The sequence below is a fragment of the Podarcis tiliguerta genome, assembly GCF_965153285.1.
Source record: "Podarcis tiliguerta genome assembly, chromosome: 6".
NCBI lineage: Eukaryota > Metazoa > Chordata > Lepidosauria > Squamata > Lacertidae > Podarcis > Podarcis tiliguerta.
In genome coordinates this window covers 2,430,035-2,453,137 of record NC_139539.1, presented here as the reverse complement: position 1 = coordinate 2,453,137, position 23,103 = coordinate 2,430,035, and the positions used below count along the sequence as shown (strand labels likewise).

General features: G+C 48.7%; 1 protein-coding gene across 1 annotated transcript in view; it reads right to left on the bottom strand.

The window, feature by feature from the left end:
• Positions 1-221: 221 nt before the first annotated feature.
• Positions 222-23,103, bottom strand: part of LOC310680241 (uncharacterized protein) — a gene marked incomplete at its 5' end in the record, with an annotated part of 37,722 nt that continues 14,840 nt past the window's right edge. Inside the window, 16 exons of the mRNA XM_083446594.1 lie at positions 222-623; positions 2,054-2,133; positions 3,179-3,236; positions 4,388-4,436; positions 4,767-4,840; positions 5,268-5,423; positions 7,889-7,930; positions 8,947-9,120; positions 11,755-11,846; positions 12,583-12,643; positions 14,112-14,163; positions 14,871-14,996; positions 16,964-17,071; positions 20,391-20,478; positions 21,942-22,068; positions 22,282-22,393. Coding sequence (XP_083302720.1) covers positions 582-623; positions 2,054-2,133; positions 3,179-3,236; positions 4,388-4,436; positions 4,767-4,840; positions 5,268-5,423; positions 7,889-7,930; positions 8,947-9,120; positions 11,755-11,846; positions 12,583-12,643; positions 14,112-14,163; positions 14,871-14,996; positions 16,964-17,071; positions 20,391-20,478; positions 21,942-22,068; positions 22,282-22,393 — 1,441 coding nt within the window. The 3' untranslated portion in view covers positions 222-581. The remainder of the gene's footprint in view (positions 624-2,053; positions 2,134-3,178; positions 3,237-4,387; positions 4,437-4,766; positions 4,841-5,267; positions 5,424-7,888; positions 7,931-8,946; positions 9,121-11,754; positions 11,847-12,582; positions 12,644-14,111; positions 14,164-14,870; positions 14,997-16,963; positions 17,072-20,390; positions 20,479-21,941; positions 22,069-22,281; positions 22,394-23,103) is intronic.

The following is a 23,103-nucleotide window of genomic DNA, read 5'->3' as shown; positions in this document are numbered from 1 at the left end:
AGGCTTAGAAAGTTGGTGCAAGTTTTAATCTGTTTTAGCATTTTAACTCTCTGCATGTTTTAAAGTATCGCAGATCATTCCTGATTTTGTCATTTCACCTTTTCATAAACGACTTTGAGGTGTGTGTTTGTTTGAAGAATAAAACGGCGCATAAATTTGACAAAGCCATTAAATAAAGAAATAAATATCAGATGCCACAACTCAGGAATGCAGTCCAAAGATTCTTTAATGAAACAACTTTCTTCTCACCCTTTAGCACTTAAAATCACCCCTGGAAACTGCCCTTCAGCAGAATAAGCACTGCTATTTTTCTAGAAAAATAGCTGCCAGAATTCACCACAAACGCCCCCCTTGTTCTCTTAGAATGGCACCCAACTGAGTTCCAGATGAAAAAAGCCCTGATTGCAAGATCTAAAGATGTGCACAATTGAAGATACACCCCTGTGCATGATTGAACCCTTCCCACTACAGAGAACATAGAGAAATCAACCACCCCGGTTTCCCCTCTTTTCCCCTTCTGAGCGAAGCAAAGGGACCGCTCTGGCTTCCGTCGAAGGGTCTTCTCCAGCCACCCGAGGTTATCAGGGCACGTAGTTCAGGTTGCAGCACCACATGGCAAATTTCTGTTAAAAAAAAAAAGGCCAGAAGAGATTGGGTGAGAATGATGAACCTCCCATTTCGCCCCTGGATTCCACCCTCTTCAACTCAGACCCCTATAAATTCTGGCACCTGAGGTAGAAAAGCCAAACAGTGGACACATGCCCTCCGGGGAAGGGGAATTGGGGCCACTGCATTACGTAACACCCATGTCGCCTTTGTAAGAACTCCATCATTGAGTGTGGCAGCATCCAAACTTTGGAACTCCTGGCCTATGGACATAAAAGTGGCAGGACTCTTTTTGGCAGCTGCTAAAAACATTCTTCTTTAGACAAGCCCATCCAGGTGCTTAGAAAGCTAACGGGACTTTTAGTCTGTTTCAGTAATTAAACTCTCCATATACATTTTCCTTGCACAGTTATATTTCTTGCATTGTTACAAATACCTTGTACACATTTTCTTTTCTCTTTTTTGCAAGGTCCCTCGAGGTTTTCCTTTCCCAATAAAAGATGGGTGTGTAACTTTTATGAAATAATAAACTCGGGGCACAATTCCTTGGGAAGTTCTCCTGCACAGGCCCTTTTGAAATGAACGGGGGCATGGGGGGGAAGGTGGCAACGGAAGGAATCCTGGCCAACAGGAACCCTTTCAGGACACAGTAAAGGTAAAGGGACCCCTGACCATTAGGCCCAGTCGTGGCCGACTCTGGGGCTGCGGCGCTCATCTCGCTTTACTGGCCGAGGGAGCCGGCGTGCAGCTTCCGGGTCATGTGGCCAGCAGGACTAAGCCGCTTCTGGCAAACCAGAGCAGCGCACGGAAACGCCGTTTACCTTACCGGAGAGGTACCTATTGATCTACTTGTGCTGGTGTGCTTTCGAACTGCTAGGTTGGCAGGAGCAGGGACCGAGCAACGGGAGCTCACCCCGTCATGGGGATTTGAACCGCCAATGTTCTGATCAGCAAGTCCTAGGCTCTGTGGTTTAACCCACAGCGCCACCCGCGTCCCTCGGGACACAGTAGGAGGGAGATAAATGAAATGAAACTTTACTATGGGAAGTGAAAAGCGGGATGGGTTGCAGAGGGAGCCTGCCAGGGGCGGCTAAAGAGATCCTTGGTGGTAGTAAAACTATAGCCAAAAGGAAGACCTTCCTCACCCCAAACTCCCCCCGTTCTCATGGCTACTAGCCAGAATGGCTCTGATCTGCCTCCAGAGCTGGAGTTCAAATACCAGAACAGAATAAAATTCACACAAGCGTTTCTAAGCTCAACATCAAGAGGCAGGGAGTTCCACAGGGTAGCTGCTGCCACACTAAATGATCAAGTTCTTACGAATACAGAAGAGGGATTATGGGACACAGTGCCCCCTCCCCGCATTATTTCCCAATTCCCCCATTTCTTTTGTCCCGCATGCTCTCCCACCCAGCACTGGCATACAATTTAAAGTCTCTCTTCTCACCGGGATAACAATAACGTCATGGCAGGAGGAACAGGCGCAGTTTATGGGGAAAGGCCAGGGGATTCCGCCTCTCAGCTTTTCTGCAGGAGAAGACGGGGAATAAAAAAATTATCATGCAGTTATGGCTGTGCCCACATCGCAAGAGCCAAAGACTGATACCTCCGGCATTTTTGCCTTGGAGCACTTACGATATGATACAATATCTTTATAGTGGTACCTCTAGATGCAAACGGGATCCGTTCCGGAGCCCCTTTCGCATCTATAAGCAAATGTAACCCGTGTCCGCAAGTCTGTGCTTGTGCGGGTCATGTTTCGGCGCTTCTGTGCATGCGCGTGACATCATTTTGAGTGTCTGCGCATGCGCAAGTGGAGAAACCCGGAAGTAACACGCTCCGTTACTTCTGGGTTGCCACGGAGCGCAACTCGAATGTGCTCATCCCGAAGCACATTCAACCAAGGTATGACTGTATTGTCATTGTTCCATACCGAACAATGAAATTGAAAATCTACATAAGACATTCAACCCCACCTAAAAACTCTGAAACCCCATTTTAAAATATACTATAGAGACTCTTTATGCTGAGTTTAGAACCAGAATTGCATTTGCTTAGAAACTGATTCTCAGGCGGCTAGTCCTGGTCTTTATAACCCTGGACCTTCTTCCAGAAGGCAGAAGCTGAAAGAGATCATTTCCGGGGTGCGCACTATCCTGCCCTATCTCTGTAGCTTTCTTATGGCACCTGGAAGCGTAGATTTGATCCAAGGTGGGAAGAGTGCACCCAATTATTCTCTCCACAATATACTGCAGAGAGGGGGTCCGGCAGATAAAGTCCCACCAAGCAGCTTGGGTTTTTCAGAGTCTTCCAAGCCTTTGGCAACACATAATATTTGAGTTATTTTTTCTGCCATGCTTTTTATTTATTTTTTTACCCACACGGAAGTTGCCAGTCTCGCAAGGTTTTCCATTGGGGGGCCGCTGACATTCATGTCAAGGGTCCCCGAATGCTGGAGCCTTTAAACCGACCATCCCCTAGATTTCACTGCGGCGAAGTCGCAAGGAGATGCTTGAGCCGGTGCAAATCTCACCAGCTGTCTCAGCAAAACGCGCCCCTGAGCGACACTCACCGTTGAATAAGTTCTGGCAGTGTGTCCTTATCGGAAACAGTTCCTCTATCACGGAGCCCTGCGAAAAGAAAACCCTCCACGCGTCAAGAGAGAGGCAGATGGGAATCATGGAACTGTGGACTTCAAAGGGGTCCCTGAGGGTCATGTAGTCCAACCCGCTGCAGTGCAGGAACCACGTCTAAAGAATCCATGGCGCATGGCCATGCAGCCTCCAAATGAAGGAGAATTGGGCCACCTTCTGAGGCAGCGCACCTCAGGGAGTGGGGCAGGAGGGTGAGTGGGAGACCACCAGCCCTTGGGCCAAAGGGGTGGACTAGATGCCTTTTGGGGTCCCTTTCAAAGCAACTGGAAGGAGACTGGGGGAAAGGTAGGTAAGTAGCACTTCTACCAGTGTGTGTTGGATAATAATAATAATAATAATTTATTTGTAGCCCGCCCATCTGTCTGGGTTTCCCCAGCCACTATGGGCGGCTTCCAACAAAGATTAAGAAACATTAAAAGCTTCCCTAAACAGGGCTGCCTTCAGATGTCTTCTAAAAGTCTGGTAGTTGTTTTTCTCTTTGACATCTGGTGGGAGGGTGTTCCACAGGGCGGGTGCCACCACCGAGAAAGCCCTCTGCCTGGTTCCCTGCAGCTTTGCTTCTCACAATGAGGGAACCGCCAGAAGGCCCTCGGCGCTAGACCTTAGTGTCCGGGCAGAATGATGGGGGTGGAGATGCTCCTTCAGGTATACTGGGCAGAGCCCTGAATGGCACAGATCGAGAGTTGGGGGCTTTGGCAAATGCTAGTAATTTTAGAGGTGTGAAGACCCCAAGGAAGGCCAGATAGCAGGGGGAGAACCATCGAGCCCAGAAACTGCAAGATGCAAGGCGGGCAACCAGCATCGCTTCAGCACCAGTTCCACTCTGTCATGGCTTCCCCTCGAGGAATCATGGGAATTGTAGTTGGGTGTCAAGGCCGGGGGGGGGGGGGTCTCTGCTAGAGGTCCCTGCCACCCTCAAAACCACAGGGCCCACAATTCCCTAGAGAGAGGGAACAGATGTGTCAATCGGTTTAAAATCTGTGCGGTCGATATGCCCTACAACGGCCTGGGCAAAAATTCATGAGATGTTGATTTTGCCCAACTAAAAGCTGGGGGGGGGGGGGGGCTGAGTGAGGTCAGCTCCATCCATGAGCCCCACTGCCCCCATTAAATCACCCGATACTTACATAAACCGTGCAGCTGCTCCCGCTGCAAGCAGCTGTAATCTGGAGGTCGCTGGGGAGAGAGGAATGAGCCGCTGTGATGCGAGGCAGAGCCACCCATCCCCTCCCCATCTATAGGGCCTCTTTCCTTCCTTGCATTCACAGCCTCAGCCCTGCATCCCTGCTTTCTGAGACAGGCCTCTCCAACATCTGGAGACCTTTCCAGAGCCAGGAAAAGTCAGGTGGCAGGAAGTGTCAGTTGTGTGCAGGGAGGAAGAAGCATCACGGGTGCCCACAAACAATGCTCTCTACCCCAAGCCCACCACAGCTGCCCACGAGGGCCTCCATCCACGGTCCCAAGGGACCTAATCCAAACCAGGGGACGGGTCCTTGCATGCATTACCTTATTACATCCACCGACAACAGCAGCAGTCCTCTTTGGCAGTCAATGCCCGGGCGGAGAATTAATTTCACTCTCTGAAATTGGGATGCAAAGGGCATCAGAGTCGAACCGTTGGTCAGGGGAGATTGAGAGCAATCCGGGGGTTTTTTAGGATGGAAGAATGAGGAAATCCGGACTAAAGAACAGTGGCAAGAGAAACTGATGGATTATGTGGAATTGGCAAAATTGACACATAAACTATGTGACAATGATAACTGTGACTTTAAAGAAGAATGGGAACCTTTTACGAAGTACGATACTTAAAGAAACAACAAAATGAACTGGACTCCTTGGCAGGTTTGGAATAAACATTCACAAACTCTTTATCGGTAATGTAGGTAAAGGGTAAAGGGGCACCTGGCCATTAGGTCCAGTCGTGACCGACTCTGGAGCTGCGGCGCTCATCTCGCTTTATTGGCCGAGGGAGCCGGCGTACAGCTTCCAGGTCATGTTTTTACTTACCGCTGTGGCTTGAATGAGGCCAACAAACTCTGACTCGAAATAGCCAATATCGATATGCAGCTCAGCATCAAGATAGACATAGTTAGCAGTAAACTGGATGGAGATACTTGAGCACGAGAACTTCAGCAAAGAAGGAATATCTGTTGGACATTCAATCTGTCGGAAAAGAGGGTAGATGTGATCTCTCAGGATCATCTATCCTGGCTCTGGCGCACGTCACCAGTGGGTTGGAAGTTATCAATCATTCAATCTTTATTACAGTCCAGAGACCCAACAAATCGTTACAAAGCAATACACAATTCATACAGCCCACCTCCAGGTTAAACAAGCATTTTGTTCAGAATATAGGGATCATTGGTTATTGCAACTACCGATAAAAACTTTGCCACTGTTAATGTTCTAGCATTTGTCCGGTCTTCCAATAGGAACCTGACATAGTGAGCCTCTGATTTTCCCGGGAAAGGTACCAGCAAGGGTAATCTCAGTTCAGCCCTGGCTTGCTCATATTTTGCACAGTGCAACAAAATATGTTTTATGGAATCGATATCTTGGGCACACGAGCAAAGTCTGTGCTGGTAGGGAACTCCTCTCAACCTGCCATCCAACACTGCAGAAGGAAAGACGTTTAGTCTGGCTTTGGTGAATAACCTTCGATCATTTGGTACTGTCAGGTTTCTAACGTAAGGTGTTATGGAAGTTATCTTTTAGAGGGAAGACCAATTTTGGTATATATGATGAAAGGAGCTGTCAGTCAGTCAGTCAGTTTTATTGCACATAGCCAAAGGCTGCCGCAATGTACACAGAATCATTCAACAATTAAAAGAAAATATACTTAAAACATTTATATTATCTAGACATTACCTACTCTAAACAGAGCTATATAAGTACCTTACTATACAAATTAAGACATTAAACAATAAAATTTGTAAGCTAAGATTATCACATGGCCACTAATATATTAAAAATAATGTTAATTAATACAGTGTGCAATTATATTCGGAGTTTGGTGATAAAGATAGAATATAGCTTGATGTAGATAGGGTCAAATAAATTCATCTCCTTTACAGTTGGTGGCTACCATGGCTATATAATTTGCTCTAATTTTCCTGCTAAACCCCAGGAAGCGCTTTCTGAGAGGAAGAGCTGTTGGACAGTGGAACAGACTCTCTTGGGATCTGGTGGACTCTCCCTCTTTGTAGGTTCCTAGGCAGAGGTTGGGTGGCCATCTGTCAGGGATGCTTTAAGCTGAGATTCCTGGACATGATAATAGATTTGGATGGGATGCCTACCTCTGGGATGGAAAAGCCAAAGTGCATAAACAGTGATTTAATAAGAAGGTCACTGTTTAAAGTATGGGAGGAATACAAAGATTTATTAGAACCCAAAACACCATGGTGGCTATCACCTATCGAAGCACTATCACTTAAAATATTGGGTGGAAAAGGAGAGTGTCCAAGATATAGAGAACAAGAGGGGAAGTTAAAACTGAAAGAATATGATGAAATAAAAGAACATCTTCAAAGCTGGTTACATCATAGACAATGACAGGATATATTTAAGGAGGATAACAAAAAAGGCTTCTCATATTCGGCTTCCAACTTCCAAAAGGAAGTGATAGAAGAAAACACAAAATTATTTTTAAAAGGCATATAATATCCTTTTGGAATGGGAGACCAAAGATGAAGAAGGAAAATGAGTACTGATTAAACGGGCGCAAGATGTAGGACATAATATACAATTTCAATAATATACAATGACCCTGGGTCTCCCTTCCAGCTCCACCGCTCTATAATTCTATGAAATCAACATCTCACCAGGAGATGCTGGCTTTTTTGTTTAGAAATTGCTCGTTTAGAAATTGCTAAACATTGGTTTTCTGCAGCAGGCCTGTCAATGAGATTCATGGCATGCTCAGGTGTGGCCCTGTTGCTCTGGTCGAGAAACTGACCTGCCAGGTCAGGGAGGCCAGAGGCAATATCTCACCATATGAGATGTGACAATCGACCGAGACAACCTCCCCAGACCCACCGAAACATCTGGAGAGATTTCAATATGCAACATAAACTTGTTCTAAGCAGTGATTCCAGCTATAAGCTGCTGCTGTTTATTGTATTTTAAATTGTGTTTCTCTTATGCGGGAAAACAATAAAATGCTTTTGAAAAAGCCAGCCCAGAGGATTCTTCGCTTTCAGTCGGAGCTGGCTTCACAGTTTGTGTGACAGACCAGCAAATCCTGATTCAGCTGGCAGTCCTTCCTGTCCCCATTGAAGCCCCTGAAAACAGCTGCAAAACTGCTCCATAGACAGAGCGGAGAGATGTGCTGGCGACAACACAGGCACTAGCCAATCGGCTCCCGCCGCGCAGCTTCAGCTGAACCAAGCTGCAAACTTGCAAGGCTGGTTTCCAGAGCTTCTCCTGGGGAGAGGAAAAGGGTATCGTTGTCCTGAACTTGTTGAGGGATGTTTCCAAAGTGGTCGTTATCGCTCCCAAAATGATGTGTCCATCGCAGGGGGCCCAAGAAGCCATTTCGCCACCCTGCCAGCCCATGAACAAATCTCTGAAAATCTCCCCATCCCCTGACACACCCAAAGAACATCTCACAACCAAGGAAGATCACGTACCTCAGGGACGTGGCTCATTATTAAAGTGGTGGTCACAGTCGACTGTGGAAAGAAAATATTGTACATCTTGATTATAATGTTCTGTCATGCCCCCCCCCCCCATGCTGGGCGCTGTTCAAAGAGTCAACCAGGAGAAATTTAAGGATTATTTAGTAAAATATTCTAAGATGATATAAGTAGTAATATTTGTCAGTACCAAATTGGCTTGGGAGTTAAAGGTTTTAAATTGTATGACACTATGGACAGAAGTGAATATGATAAGAAAGAAAGATGTTAATTGATTAAGTTAATCTTATTGGAAATTAGTATTGGAAAACTGCTACAATGAAATATATGGAAAATCAGCTAGAGGGATTTGAGGAAGTCAGCTAACAATGGTAATAAAAGTGGGAGTATAATAGGATGAATGTTTGTATGTTTGTTTGGTTTTTTATATGTGTTTTTTTCTTTTTTGTTTATGTTTGTTATAAATTTGGAAAATCAATAAAAAAATTTGGGGGAAAAAGGAGACACTCTGTCTGAACGGATGTCTCCCTGGATACTTAAACTGAAGCTTGAGGTTGTGCAAAGCCGCAGAGAGGAGAAGAGGAAACGGGTGTCCTGTTGCAAATAGCACCGGATACTACCCTTATATTTATGGCAGGGGCTGGATCTACATTGATCTTACAGAACGTTATTTTTTAATGACGTTTAGAACGATTAATGGGAGTTTCCCATTGTCGGTGGCTCTCTGCTCTGCAGCACCCCCTGGTGTCACATTGAACACCTCGTTGATCACCTCGGCTGCATTAATTAAGCTAAACGAACAAACAAATTGGATTGTGGATAAATGTGCAATTAATTGTTACTGGTTTGGATTTTATTGTGTTATTCTCTTCCTGGGCAGGTTGTGCAAACCGCTGCTCTGAATGATGCTTTTTTAATAGGGTAAAGTTAGGGGGCACTGGGGGTGAGCTTATGGAATCAAGGGGGCAGTGCCCCCCCCCGAAATTGGCGACCACTGCTTCCAGCTTGTTATCAATTGCCCAGGGAAAGGGCCCTCATTGTGCAGAACTCACCTGGGTGAGCTCAAGGCTGAACAATTCTCTTGCCATCAAAGTTGAAAAGATGTTGCCCATGTCAGCTTCGTTCAAAAAATAACAGATGTGTCCGTCAGGAATGAGGGTGGCTGGCGGGTAGTAGATGGGATAGGTGGGCCACGGAACCACAGCTCCTCCGCAGATCATTTGAGGCTGCAAGGAGACCAAGAGGGGGGAAATTCAGTGGGACCCAACTGCAGTCGCTGTGATGGCCTGGGATTCGGACTCGGAGGCTGAACCTGAGGGATCCCAGCCTGCACAGGATTCCCCGCCTCCAGAACCAGCTGAGCCGGGGCTGGGGCCTGAGCCTGAAGGGTCCTCACCTGTGCTGGATCCTCAGGTGCAGGCACCAGCTGAGTCTGCTCTGGCTCCGGAGGTGATGGAGGACCCATTGCCTGCAGGTGCTCCACTCTCAGCCCCGTCAGGGGAAGCTGAGGTTGCCTCTGGGTCCGGTAACCCTCCTGCCTCTCCTGAGCTGCAGAGGCTCAGGGCAGAGAGGCGGAAGGAACTAAGTTCATGCAGGAGGAGTGCTCGCCTCCAGGCCAGGAGAGGCTAGTCACCAGAAGTTCGGGGCTGCCCTATGCCTCGGTGCAGATAAAAGCCGGCCAGCCCCAGTCCCAAGTTGCGGGAGCAACATTGTTGGCTGCTAGTTCCTGCCTGAACCCTGTCCTGCTTTCCTGCCTGAGCTCCTGACCCGCCCTGGCTCCTTGCTTGCATGTCTGTTCCTGACTTCACCTGACTCCTTGCCCTGCACCCAGCTTTAGCTACTATGGACTGTCTCCATGTTGCACCTCTGACCATGGACCGGACTTGGACCTCGCCTCTTGGGTAACCCACGGGATCAGCACAGTCGCCGTGAGTCAGCCTGCACCTGAACATAAGATCTGGAGGCACAGGAAAGTCACTGGCTGGAAACGACCCAAGGCAGGTCCAGCGGCCTTTCAGAAAGCAGGTGGGAAGGTCAGAGCGCCAACTGCTAAAGGAACTGCCAGCCCAGAGAGCAGCAAGCTGAGATTCCTGTGCTGCAGCCACTTGAACGAGATAACCCTTGTGGCCGGGGCATAGCGTGGGTTGCTGGCACCCGGGACGGGGCAGGTGTTGCAGCCCCCTGGTGGACTAGTCAGTCCCTTCACCGGCCAGCGTCTAATCAAGGGAGTCTTTCTTGCAAACTAGCCCCAACCTGGGAGACAGGGGCTAGAGCAGAGATAATGCAGAGAAACACAAAGCCCAGAGACCCGCTGTGTCGCCTTGCCCTCATGTCCTTGCAGCGAGGTGCTCTGGGCAACTGGCTCCGGCAATGGTTTCCCACCTTCCTCTTCCTCCACCCCTCCTTCCTCAGTGTGTGGCAGTGGCAGTGGGGGCACCCTCCCTCTCCCTCCCTCTCCGCCAACCCAGGGGCGGGGCTTGCGTTCCCAGCCACGAGAAGGAGGCCAGCGCGTTGCTCCAGCCACGAAGGTCCAGCCTGGGCGCAGCTTGCCACCCCGCAACTCCGGCCTCCATGAGGAATCCTCTCACGGAGGTGCCTGGTTGCACCCCCTCATACATTTGTGCCCGGGGCCATGGCCCCCTTAGCTATGGGGTCCCTTCCCCCTACAATTCTATGAGCAAGACAGTTCCAGCCTCTGCAGCAACAAGGAGGTGACCCTATTATATTGGTACGCGCCCCCCCAATCTCCTAGTGGGAAGAGACTCCAGGGGGTTCCAGGTGCTTCATAGAATCGTGGCGTTGGAGGGGAACCCAAAGGTCATCAAGTCCAACCCCCTGCAACGCTTGCCCGGGTTCAGTTTCCTTGGAGCGAAGTTCAGTGGCTTTATGGCTTTATTTTCACTTATATGAGTCCAAGATGGAGCGGCTCACAGCATTAGTTGTGGCTCTCCCAACCCGGCTCATTCTTTCGGGATGCTTTGGGGACGCTTGATTGGCAGCAAAGGTCCTTGTCCCGCAAAGACTAGTTCCGCAATAGAATCCTCTGGTTCTAACTAGGGCTGGGCGATATATCAATCTATAATCCAAAACCGGTTTGAAGTCCATATCATGCTGTCGGTTCCATAATTTCTGGCCTGGCAGTTTATCGTGAATCATGATGTGTGTTAGCTCAGGGTGATGTATCATCCCAAACTGGTTTGAAGTCCATATTGTGATATTGGTTTCGTAATTTCTGACCTGCCAATATATTGTGAATCTGTGTGCGCTATCCAAAAATCACGATGCGGGGAAAACTGTGAAGCCAGCCGATGCCTGTACATAAAAGGTAAAGGGACCCAAGACCATTAGGTCCAGTCGTGGCCGACTCTGGGGTTGCAGCGCTCATCTCGCTTTACTGGCCGTGGGAGCCGGTGTACAGCTTTCGGGTCATGTGGCCAGCAGGACTAAGTCTCTTCTGGCGAACCAGGGCAGCACACGGAAACCCTGTTTACCTTCCCGCTGGAGCGGTACCTATTTATCTACTTGCACTTTGACGTGCTTTCGAACTGCTAGGTGGGCAACAGCAGGGACTGAGCAACAGGAGCTCATCCCATCATGGGGATTTGAACCGCCAACCTTCTGACCGGCAAGTCCTAGGCTCTGTGGTTTAACCCACAGCGCCAGCCACGTATGCCTGTACATAGCCTGATCCTTACTTCCGGCATAGTGATTTATCAGTATATTGCAATGTTTAGCTGGTGATATATCACAGTCTTGAGATATCGCCCGGCCCTTTTTCTAGCCCTCCCTCCCTGCATCCATCATTCAGACTGACCCCCTCTGAGCCTGGAACAAGCCTCCCAGAAGATGAAGTCACTCACCACAAAAGGGAAATCCAGGTAGGCAGAGTTGATTTGAGGCGGATAGGGCCTTGTGCAGATGTACTGGCAGCCGGTGAAGAACGGTGTTGGCTCTGGGGGAGAAAGATCGGGAGTTTTCCAAAGCTGGACCACAAAGCACAGCAGAACAGTAGCCCAAGCAGGGATGCCTGGCAGCTCTTGGGACTGATGGGGCAGGAGGCAGGGAGGCAGGCAGTAGGTGGCACCAGAGAGCCAATGTCAGGCAGAGGCCACACAGTCTGGTCTCCATCTTGCCCCCTGCTGAGTTCTGCAAGGGACAGCACTGAGACTAAAGGGGGGGGGGGAGCAAGAGGCGGTACCAACCTCTGGGCTAGAAGTACATGATAGGCAGGGAGTTCTGAAGAATAGGGACTTTCACCCCACCCCCAAAAATCCAAATGAAACTTTCCCCTCTCAAATCCTCTTCTTCAAAAACAAAAAAAGGAGAATCCCAGGACTGGGAACCAAAGACCTATTTAACGCTAGACTTCATTTTTGACCCTCAGACCATCAGCTTTAGCCTCCTCCCAGGTGACCTCATTCCTAATGCCGTTTTGTGTCCTCTGCGTCGGACAAAACCCATTTGCGTTCATTTTCAGAGCAGAGTTCAGCTACGTTATTGGTTACCGCAGTGGCCAAGTCTGGCCATCACTGGGTTACTGTGAAGGCGTAGAGCTTTCTGGCTAAATATCATCTTATTGTGCCCATTTAGACATTCTATTCTTTTCCGTACCACTTTGGGATTTTTTTTTAAATATTAAAGCAACTCGTGAGTCTTTTAAGTAAGCAATGCACCCCATTAACGCTTACGAGGTTGGAAGTTAAGGGGGATGTTCAGTTGCGTGATCATCTTCGGGGCATGGCTACAAACCTGCAGGAAAAGAGAAGGTCCAGTGGGTCAGAAACTTGGAACTCCCTGCCACTTGAGATCAAGCAGGTGCCTTCATGTACCCTTTTGGGGACATCCTAGATGTGGGATGTGATCCAGTGGAGCAGTCAAGTACAACATTACCTGTATTGCTAGAGGGGACATACAGGGGATGACCGTCCAGCCAGTCAAACTTCCTGTTCCACTGGGCTGGAGTGTCCTCCCTCTGCATGTGACCTGGGAGATGGGCACAGCCCTGGCTGACTCCATAAAAGAGTGGAGTCACACAGCCATCTTAAGCTTTCTCTCTCTCACACATTCACCTGCTCTCTTGCTGGCTGATCTCTTACTGCAGTGCTGCTCTCCTGCGGCCATTTTGTTTTCTTAATGTAATTTTGCTGTCTGCTGGTTCTCAGCTAGCAGCACATGAGTTCAATCTCCATGTGAGATGAACTCACAGATTGTTATGTAAATACTAGCTAAAGCCTGCCTTTCAGGGATCAAATCGTGAACTGAAATGTGAGTGAACTTTTTTCAAAATAAATTTAAAAATTCTCCAGTAGCACCTTAGAGACCAACTAAGTTTGTTCTGGGAATAAGCTTTCGTGTGCATGCTTTTACCAGGTCTGGAAAGGTCATGGCCACCTATTAGTCACATGAAATAGAAGTCACCTACTACCCTCAGGAGGGTAGTAGGAGATGGGTGATTGACTCAATGCGTATGGTGAACCTGTGGACGACTGTTAACAACTGCAATTAGTCCTACAGGGAAAAGCAAGGGATGGCATGCAGATAGTATGCAATGACAAACCTAGACAGCATCTTAAAAAGCAGAGACATCACCTTGCCGACAAAGGGCCGTATAGTTAAAGCTCTGGTTTTCCCAGTAGTGATGTATGGAAGTGAGAGATGGAACATAAAGAAGGCTGATCGCCAAAGAATGGATGCTTTTGAATTATGGAGCTGGAGGAGACTCTTGAGAGTCCCATGGACTGCAAGAAGATCAAACCTCTCCATTCTGAAGGAAATCAGCCCTGAGTGCTCACTGGAAGGACAGATCCTGAAGCTGAGGCTCCAAGACTTTGGCCACCTCATGAGAAGAGAAGACTCCCTGGAAAAGACCCTGCTGTTGGGAAAGATGGAGGGCACAAGGAGAAGGGGACGACAGAGGACGAGATGGTGGGACAGTGTTCTTGAAGCTACCAGCATGAGTTTGACCAAACTGTGGGAGGCAGTGGAAGACAGGAGTGCCTGGCGTGCTCTAGTCCATCACGAAGAGTCGGATACGACTAAACAACTAAACAACAACAACAAGAAAGCATAGATGCACAAGAGACACCAGATTCCCCTGAAGAGAGCATTGCAGAGGCAGAGGCCTCCGATCAACTGACTTTGCTTCCTGCATTTTGGAACCACTTTGTTGATGTGGGGCTGCTAGCAGAGGGGAGATAAAATGCTCTGTGAGACCTACCACAGGATCCAGCACGGGGGCCAGGATTTTCGCCACTGCTGGCAGCTGCAAACTGCAAAAAAAGAGAGCAGGAATTAAGTTAGCAGAGAGGTTCTTTGGAATCCTGCTCCTCTGTCCTTTCTTCATATTCTGTTCTTATTATTCATTTATGCATCGCTTCCCATAATTGCAACTGAACCAGCCCCCCCGGCAGAGATCCCCCTTGTGCCCTGCCAGCAGGGGGTGCTGGAGAGCATGGAGGGTGAACATCAGATCCTGCTTCCTCACGGCCGGCCCAGCAGCTCTGGCAGAAAGTGGGTTAGGGTTGGGTTGCAGTGCTGCTGCGCCCTCTCCAGGACTGGGGTGCAGGAGTGAGCCCCTGCCCCATTGCTGCTGCGGGCTCCCTCCGCACCACACCCCTGGGGGAGGGGCGCCTTGCACACCCCACCTGGGCAGCATTTTAATGCACTCCCCCCCTGCATGGAAGCTGTAGCCTTTCTGGGTCTTTCTTCTTGGGCGATCCCTTGGAGCCGTGGATCGATTGTCTTCCATAAACAGGGTTTGACCAGTGAGCCCATAAGTGACTGTGGAGGCCAGTTCTGGACCCACACCTCCTTCCACAGTGGAACATGCTGCTTTCCTAGATCTGGTGATAGACTTGGCTGGAATCTCACACACCTTTGACGGCTCAGGGCATTTCCCCTGGTTGTGGGAAAGAGAGGCGCTCGACCGACCCCCGCCTGCCCTCCCACCAAGGAAAGGAAGTTGCACATCACCTACCTGATCAGTGGCTCTACTTTGACTTCCACGTACTCCGAAGAGCAGCTGCCGACACTCAGCCCCAAAGGTACCACCGCCAGCCGGACGGTAGCACAAAATGCGACGCTCACTGTGGCCGGTAGCAGCCTAAGCAGAGAGGAGAGAAAGGTCAGCTGCTATCCATCCCTGATTCGAGAGGCGAGGCCGAAACAAGGGCACTATGGCCGCCAACACCACCCCAGACGAGGCACTGCTCAGTGGCCAGGCGTGCGCTCTGAACACAAATGGTCCCAGGTTCAAATCTTGGCATCTTCAGATAAGACTGAAGAGCCACTGCCAGTAATGGAGCAGAATCAGATTTAGGGCGTTGCCGGTGGTTCCTCCACGCAGGGTGCCCAGCCAGGGGGGCACAGAATTGTGCAGGTCTATGGTGGAGAAGATCCTTTTGGGGCAGCCAAATTTGGGGCTTGCACAGGGTGCCATATTGGAGGAATCAAATGAATCAAATGGGATTTAGCTGCCCCAGCGTCCCTGGCATCCCTTCACCCCCCCCCACTCCCGTGATGGGTGAATCATTGCAAAAGACAGCAGTTTACTGGAAAGGAATAAGGAAGTGAAGTTATCTTGAGAGGGAGACTAATCTTGAAATATGCTTATAAATCATGCTCCCCAGCGGAGGAACCGGTGGGGTGGAATTCTTCCTTGCTTCCTCTAAAAATTTTATAATCTTGCTCTGGAAATGCTCATATATCCTGCAACAATATTACAAAAGATTACCTTCCTCCCCTTGAAAATGTAAGGGCCAATATTTGCAGCCTATTGAAGTGCTCAAGGAAATGGAATCTGTAAAATATAGCCACTAATTTTACTCTTCAGTTTAATTTGCATGCAAAAGCCAGGAAAATGTCATTAGAAATGCTCCTCTAGACAAAGATGAGAAACATCAAGCATTTTTTTACTCCCTTCTCTTTTGCTCAATATTTCCTAGATAGATAGAAAGATAGATAGATGATGATAGATAGATGATAGATTAGATAGATGATAGATAGATATAGATAGATAGATAGATAGATAGATATAGATAGATAGATAAATAGATAGATAGATGATAGATGATAGATAGATATAGCTAGAGATACCTATTCAAAGATATACAAAAATACAAACCCACAGCAAAGTATATTTTTATAATATACGGAATTAAAACAGCTACTTAACTGGGAAAAAAGAACAAAGGCAGAAAGAATGAAAAGAAAAGAAAGGCCTTAAGAGAAAGAGAAAGAGAAAGAAAAAGAAGAGAATGATGGCCATATTATGAAGGTCCATCCAGAGCGCAGACAGCATGCAGTTAGATGACCAGGCAAAAAGCAGCTCCCGGTGTTCCTATGTGCCCTTAGCCATGCTGTCAGGGGATGATGTGAAATGACAAATCATCTGGAGAGCCACCCTCCCATCCGATTTTTCTTTAGCGTCTTAAATGCAAGACAGAGGATGTCATGAGCCAGGCCATGTGTTCCTTTTATTCATTCTCCTGCATATTTCATCTTGGCTTGTAGAGATGTTCCTTCACTTCACAACCATATGTCAGGAGTGCTCTGATGGTGTTTCCTGCTTGGCAGGGGGTTGGACTCGATGGCCCTTGTGGTCTCTTCCAACTCTATGATTCTATGATTCTATGATTCTATGATTCACTTGCCTAGTGAGCAAAGGCCAGGTTTGGCTTTGTTGATCTGCCCCTTTTCACCTCTGGGGTTCCCTTTCCCACCCAGCCGGAATAGCCTGGCCCCTCACGCCCAGCAGGCGCCACGGGAACAGCAAGAGCTTTTCTGGAAGGGAAGGGGGTGCCAAGAGCTTTTCTGGAAGGGAAGGGGGTGCCAAGAGCTTTTCTGGAAGGGAAGGGGGTACCAAGAGCTTTTCTGGAAGGGAAGGGGGTGCCAAGAGATCAGCACCCCCCTGTCCTCAAACCACAGAGCTCACGGCCAAGGGGAGAGTCCTGCCGTGCGTCAGCAGCCGGGCAGAGCGGGCGCAAAGGCTTTTGCAGTTTTGTCTTGGCACCTCTCGGCAACGAAGGGTCTCCCAAATCTGCCCAGCGACCCAGGATGCATCTTACTCACAGCAAAGAGCACTTGATCTGGACCACGAAGCACGCAACCACGTCCACGCCATAGGGCGGCCTGATCACCACACTCACACGCTCACATGTCAGGACATCGAAACGGCAGCTGCAGAAATGGAAAAGGAGCTGTTAGGAGGGGGCTGAGCAGCGCCAGCCGAAGTTTCCACGACCCAAGGAAAACACGCTCCTTGCGACACAACCCTTTGCCAGCCATTTCCATGCTGGACAAGGGATTTTCCGGCTGTGGTCATCGCAAGCTCCGGCATGTCAGCATTTACTGCTCTGCGACTGTGTGTGACCATCAAAAGCAAAAAAGGAAGGAGACTGCCCAAGTATTGGGGTCTTGGGTTTTTTACCCCCATGCAGATATAGGCACCTTTGAAGCAATTCATTAAGAGTTATGGGCCACATGAACTCCTGCATTGATTTTGCAAAGTTTTTTGCAGATAAAGTCGCTTAGATTCGGGAAGAGGTAGACTCCACCATGGGAGCAGGGCCGGGGCAGGAGAGTGCTAGAGTCCTGTCTAGTCAAGTTGTGTGGGATCAATTCCAATCTGTTACCTCCGAGGATGTTGACAGGCTGCTTGGACGAGTGAAACCAACCACCTGTCTCCTTGATCTTTGCCCATCCTGGCTTATAAAAGCTAGCTGGGAAGGGCTGGGCGATGGGCTTCACGGGGTGGTGAATGTTTCTCTCTGTGAAGGAGTCTTCCTAGACTCGCTGAAAGAGGCGGTCATTAAACTGCTTTTAAAAAAAACATCTTTAGATGCGGCCACGATGGCCACCTATGGCCCAGTCTCAAATCTTCCATTCTTGGGCAAAGTGATTGAGTGAGTGGTTGCTGAACAACTCCAGGCACGCTTCCTTCCAGGATCCCTTCCAGTCGGGATTCAGGCCTCGTCATGGGTCTGAGGCTGCCTTGGTCGCACTGGTCGATGATCTCTGGTGGGCTAGGGACAAAGGCGAGAGCTGTTTCCTAGTTCTGCTGGATCTCTCAGCGGCTTTTGACACCATCGACCAAAGCATCCTTCTGGACCGTCTAGAGGGACTGGGAGCTGGGGGCACTGTTATGCAGTGATTCCGCTCCTTCCTCCTGGGCTGTGTTCAGAAAGTGGTGGTGGGGGGTGAGTGTTCAGACCCCTGGGCTCTCACTTGTGGGGTGCCTCAGGGTTCTGTCCTCTCCCCCATGCTTTTCAACATCTACATGCAGCCGCTGGGAGAGATCATCAGGGGGTTTCGGCTGGGTGTCCATCAATATGCAGATGATACCCAGCTCTACCTCACTTTCAAATCATAACCAGTGAAGGCGGTGAAGGTCCGGTGTGAGTGTCTGGAAGCGGTTGGAGGATGGATGGCGGCTAACAGATAGAGGTTGAATCCTGACAAGACAGAAGTACTGTTTTTGGGGGACAGGAGGCGGGCAGGTGTGGAGGACTCCCTGGTCCTGAATGGGGTAACTGTGCCCCTGAAGGACCAGGTGCGCAGCCTGGGAGTCATTCTGGACTCAGAGTTGTTCATGGAGGCGCAGGTCAATTCTATGTCCAGGGCAGCTGTTTATCAGCTCCATCTGGTACGCAGGCTGAGACCCTCCCTGCCCACAGACTGTCTTGCCAGAGTGGTGCATGCTCTGGTTATCTCCCACTTGGACTACTGCAATGCGCTCTACGTGGGGCTACCTTTGAAGGTGACCTGGAAACCACTACTAATGCAGAATGCAGCAGCTAGACTGGTGACTGGGAGCGGCCACCAGGACCACATAACACCAGTCCTGAAAGACCAACATTGGCTCCCAGTACATTTCCGAGCACAATTCAAAGTGTTGGTGCTGACTTTTAAAGCTCTAAACAGCCTTGGTCCAGTATACCGGAAGGAGCATCTCCACCCCCATTGTTCTGCCTGGACACTGAGGTCCAGCTCCGAGGGCCTTCTGGTGGTTCCCTCACTGAGAGAAGTGAGGTTACAGGGAACCAGGCAGAGGGCCTTCTCAGTGGTGGCACCCGCCCTGTGGAACGCCCTCCCACCAGATGTCAAAGAGAAAAACAACTACCAGACTTTTAGAAGACATCTGAAGGCAGCCCTGTTTAGGGAAGCTTTTAATGTTTAACAGACCATTGTATTTTAATACTTTGTTGGAAGCCGCCCAGAGTGGCTGGGGAAACCCAGCCAGATGGGCAGGGTATAAATATTATATTATATTATTAAGCATCTGATTAATTAGCAAAGTTAATTATTCAGGTGGGTGACAGCCATTGTTTTAGAGAGCGATGGTTCCCAAAATGGGCAGTACTTGTAGGAATGTTTATAGATGCTAGGAGAGGATCTGTTTATTGGATATTATCCTTCCTTGCTCACATTTGTGAGTTCAGCAGAGTGCCATCACTTTGCAGCTTAAAAGGGAAGCTTTGATAGGCTAGCTCTAGCCTTGTAGTTTAAGTAATCCAGGATGCTTTAAGGCAGGCTGGATTCTCCTGGGTCTCTCTTCTTAAGAGACTCTACTGGCATCCACCAATAATCATTTCTGGGCCCATAGTCTTTGTACGGATATGTATAGATGCTAGGAGATGTACTGCCACCGGGTGGGGGGGGGCAGAGGGATTACCCAGGTGCTAAGAGGCAAGGAGGTGTTGGGGGGGCACTGGAGTTGCAAACAACTTGTCAGACTTTGAAAATCTGGCATCTCTGCATAACATTCATCCATTTGATTGAACGGCTTCATTTGGATTTTGAATAAATGTACAGTACAAGTCACCATGACAGTTTTGAATTTCACTGTGTTGTTCTTCTTAGTGGGTCATGCAAACCACCATTCTGAATAAGGCTTTCTAGAGGGTAAGGCAAGGGGCATTGGGGGTGGGTTTATGGAACCAAAGGGGCAGTAGCCCCCAAAGGTATGGGGACCACCGATTTAGACGAAGCCTGTGGATTACAGCATGAGAGGAGGTCTGAGCTGTTTGCTCCAGTCGCATGGCATTAACCAGCCTCTTTTGTTTCAGAAAGAATGGAGCCTGAAACTAGCATTTCTCTCCTCTACTTTTATTTTTTATAACTAAGCAACATTTTAAACTGCCTGTGCATCTTTTCTGATTGCTGTATGGAAAAGCACATGAACCTGACCTTTGAACAGTTTGTAAGTAAAGCACTTTATGTCTTACCGGACATGTGGCCTCTCTCTGTGCTAGGGAAGTGGGATAGCTTGGGGAAAGCTTTTAAAAGGGGACATTGTGCTACTCACCAGAAGGACACATTTGAAAGGTTTCACAGCCTATATTTCTACACTTCTCTTTGCTGCGTGTTTTGCCATGCTAAATCTCTGCTGGGGGGTCTTTTCACCAAGGAGGGCTTGCCCCAAACTTGGAGAGGGGAACTTGTCTCCCATAAAAGCATCTAAACTAATGACTTCCCAGCAGAAAGATTGTTTACTCACCCAGCCAGGCCAGGAAGGGCGGGGACAGGGAGCTGTTGGATAGGACCTTGCATGGATTGCGCCCAGTAATCTTTTGTGGATTGGCAATCTGTAAAGACAACACAAACAGCAGATTATTGGAGATGGGAGAGGCAAGGACCAGGTTCTTCAATGCCCTGGAACAAGCCAGGGTTGGTGCAAGCCAGCAGTCTTCTACCTCTAGCATTGGGAAAGTCGTGGCCGTGATGATCATGGTGTACAGCTATTTGCAATCCTTGTTTTGCCGATTTCATTTAATATTCTAATTTTCTGAGATTGTTTATTTGGGGTTTTCATCAGCTGTACACCATGATCATCACAATTATAACAAATAAAGGCTTGACATATCTCGCTTTGCATGTCTATCTCATACATTAGTTTCACCTTTTAAGTTGAATTACTGAAATTAAAGAACTTTTCTACGATATTCTAATTTTCCGTGTTTCACCTGTATATAAAGCTGTATAAAAAATTATAATCAGAGGTCAGCTAACTCTTACAGAAAGATGCCGTTCTTAATTGCCTGCTCAAGCCTGATGGAATAATTGCAAAAGTTTTCAGCAGGTATCTGGAAGCTGGAACGCCTGGCTGAGCCTTGCCCACCTGGGAAGGGATCCCATCTGGGAGAAGGAAAGCGCTCATCCTAAACCTCCACTGCCTTGCAGGGCATCTTTGGGAGAAGAAAAGGCCCAAACACATGGCTCTGCTCTCCTCCGGACCACATCAGTGGGGCTGAGAGGGAGGTCTTGTCCTCTGGGCATCCCAGGACCTCCAAACACACTGCCCAGTCTTGTCCCCCAGAGAGGTCATTTTGGTGCTGCTAGTGCAGCAGTTGGACTTCACCCCCGGAGGCACACTCCAATGTCTCTGAAGACAGACAGATGCCAACCACAACCCTATAGATGCCACACAGCTCCAGAATGTCTTAAAGGTCATAGCTGGTGGTGCACAAGGAAGGAATCCCAAGAAAGGTGCAGGACCAAGAACTCTTTGCGCCCTGGCAAAACTACAGTTCCCCTGGTTCTCTGAGGGAGGGGAGGCATGGCAAGGAACCGTGTCTGGAACCTGTTCGTATGGTGGTTGTTGCATCCGAGAAGCACACCAAGCGTTGAGCTACCTGGGGGTTTTCTGCAAAATAAATAAATGGTTGGCTTGGGGATTTTAAGTGGCACATTCGCAGTGAGGGCAGATTCACTGGGCCGAGTTGTTGTGGTGGGGATGAGGGTTGCAGTGATGCTGGGGATGTTGCTTTTGTTCCAAATAGTGCAAGCTTTGGATGGGATGGATTGTATCAGGAGGTGGCAGAGGGATGTTTTTGGAGTTGTTTGGCAGGGCAGGAAGTCTCGAGTAAAACTTAAGATATTGACGGATGCTAAAGAAGGAGGTGGACCTGCCCTGTCAGACCCTTAAATTTTGTTGTGAACCATCTGCTTTTTGCTGGCTGAGAGAATGGTTGTCTCCTGGAAGCACAGAAGTGTTAGATAATGGCAGATGAAGTTGATGGACTAGATGAATTGGTGGAGACCCCCTTACAGTTTTCCAGCCCGGTTTGAGTGACTCTGCAGCCACTGATGCCCAAAGCGCCATGGAAGGAGAGGATGACGCTCAGAAGGGCGACGCTCAGAAGAACAGTCTGGGCCATGGCGGCTTCTGAAGAAACCTGGAGAAAGAGAGACAGCCAAAATGCATCCAAGGGCTTTGTCTGGCCTCCTTCATTAAAGCAGCACGTCTCTAGCTCACAATTTGAAATGAAAGTAAGTTTAATTACTGTTGAAAATGATATGTTGAAAAATTAATTTAAAATAATATTTCTTTAAAAAAGACCCCCTGCCACCACTTCATCTTGAACCACCCCTCCTCCCAGTCTCCTTACCTTCTGTTGCTGGTTGATCTGGGCTGGGTGGTTGGTGGCTGCCTTGGACAGCCCTCCCCCAGGCGGCAAAAGGTGTGCATTATATAGACCAGCAAGGCAGGGCCAGTGGAGCCTAAAATGAGGAAGGCGTGGCCAGAATAAGAGCTCGGAGAGAGGGGTCGCGCTGCGAAGAGCCAAGCCACTTCAGACTGTGAGAAAAGGTTGAATGTGCTCCTTAGCTATGAACAGGCCATTCAGACCAAGAGCAGCCTGGCTGGTGCGCAACATGGGCTCTGAACTCCATGCTTGTTGAGTGTGCTGTCTTTGGTGAGCTTAGGGTAGGAAGAAAGAGAGGAAGGAAGGAAGGAAGGAAGGAAGGAAGGAAGGAAGGAAAGTCAGAGTTTTTTTTTAAAACAGGTTTCCTCCCCCAAGTTCTACAGGTTGTTTGGCTGCTATCTGCAAAACACATTTCTATCCATTAAGCCTGAAAATACGTTATTTTTCAGCTTCCAGTTTGACGCCATTTGTTCTAGATAAGAATCAGCAGCTGTTTAACTTTGAGGTGGCATCACCAAGCGCTGCAAGCAGGATGAACAGAGGCAGGGAAGAGCTTCCATTAATTCCTGAGTTAAAGGCAAACCTATAGAATCCGCGCTTTCCAAGACAATGCGCAAACAGAAAGACAATGCGCAAACTGGAGCCAGCCTTTGGAATTGGCGCTTTCCTGACCGTTGCAATGCTGTTTGCCAGCCCAGGGATGCGTACAAAAACACATATAGCAGGGCAAACGGTGCATAAAAATGCATGCAGTAGTAAAAGCAACATGCAAAAAATATATGAGTG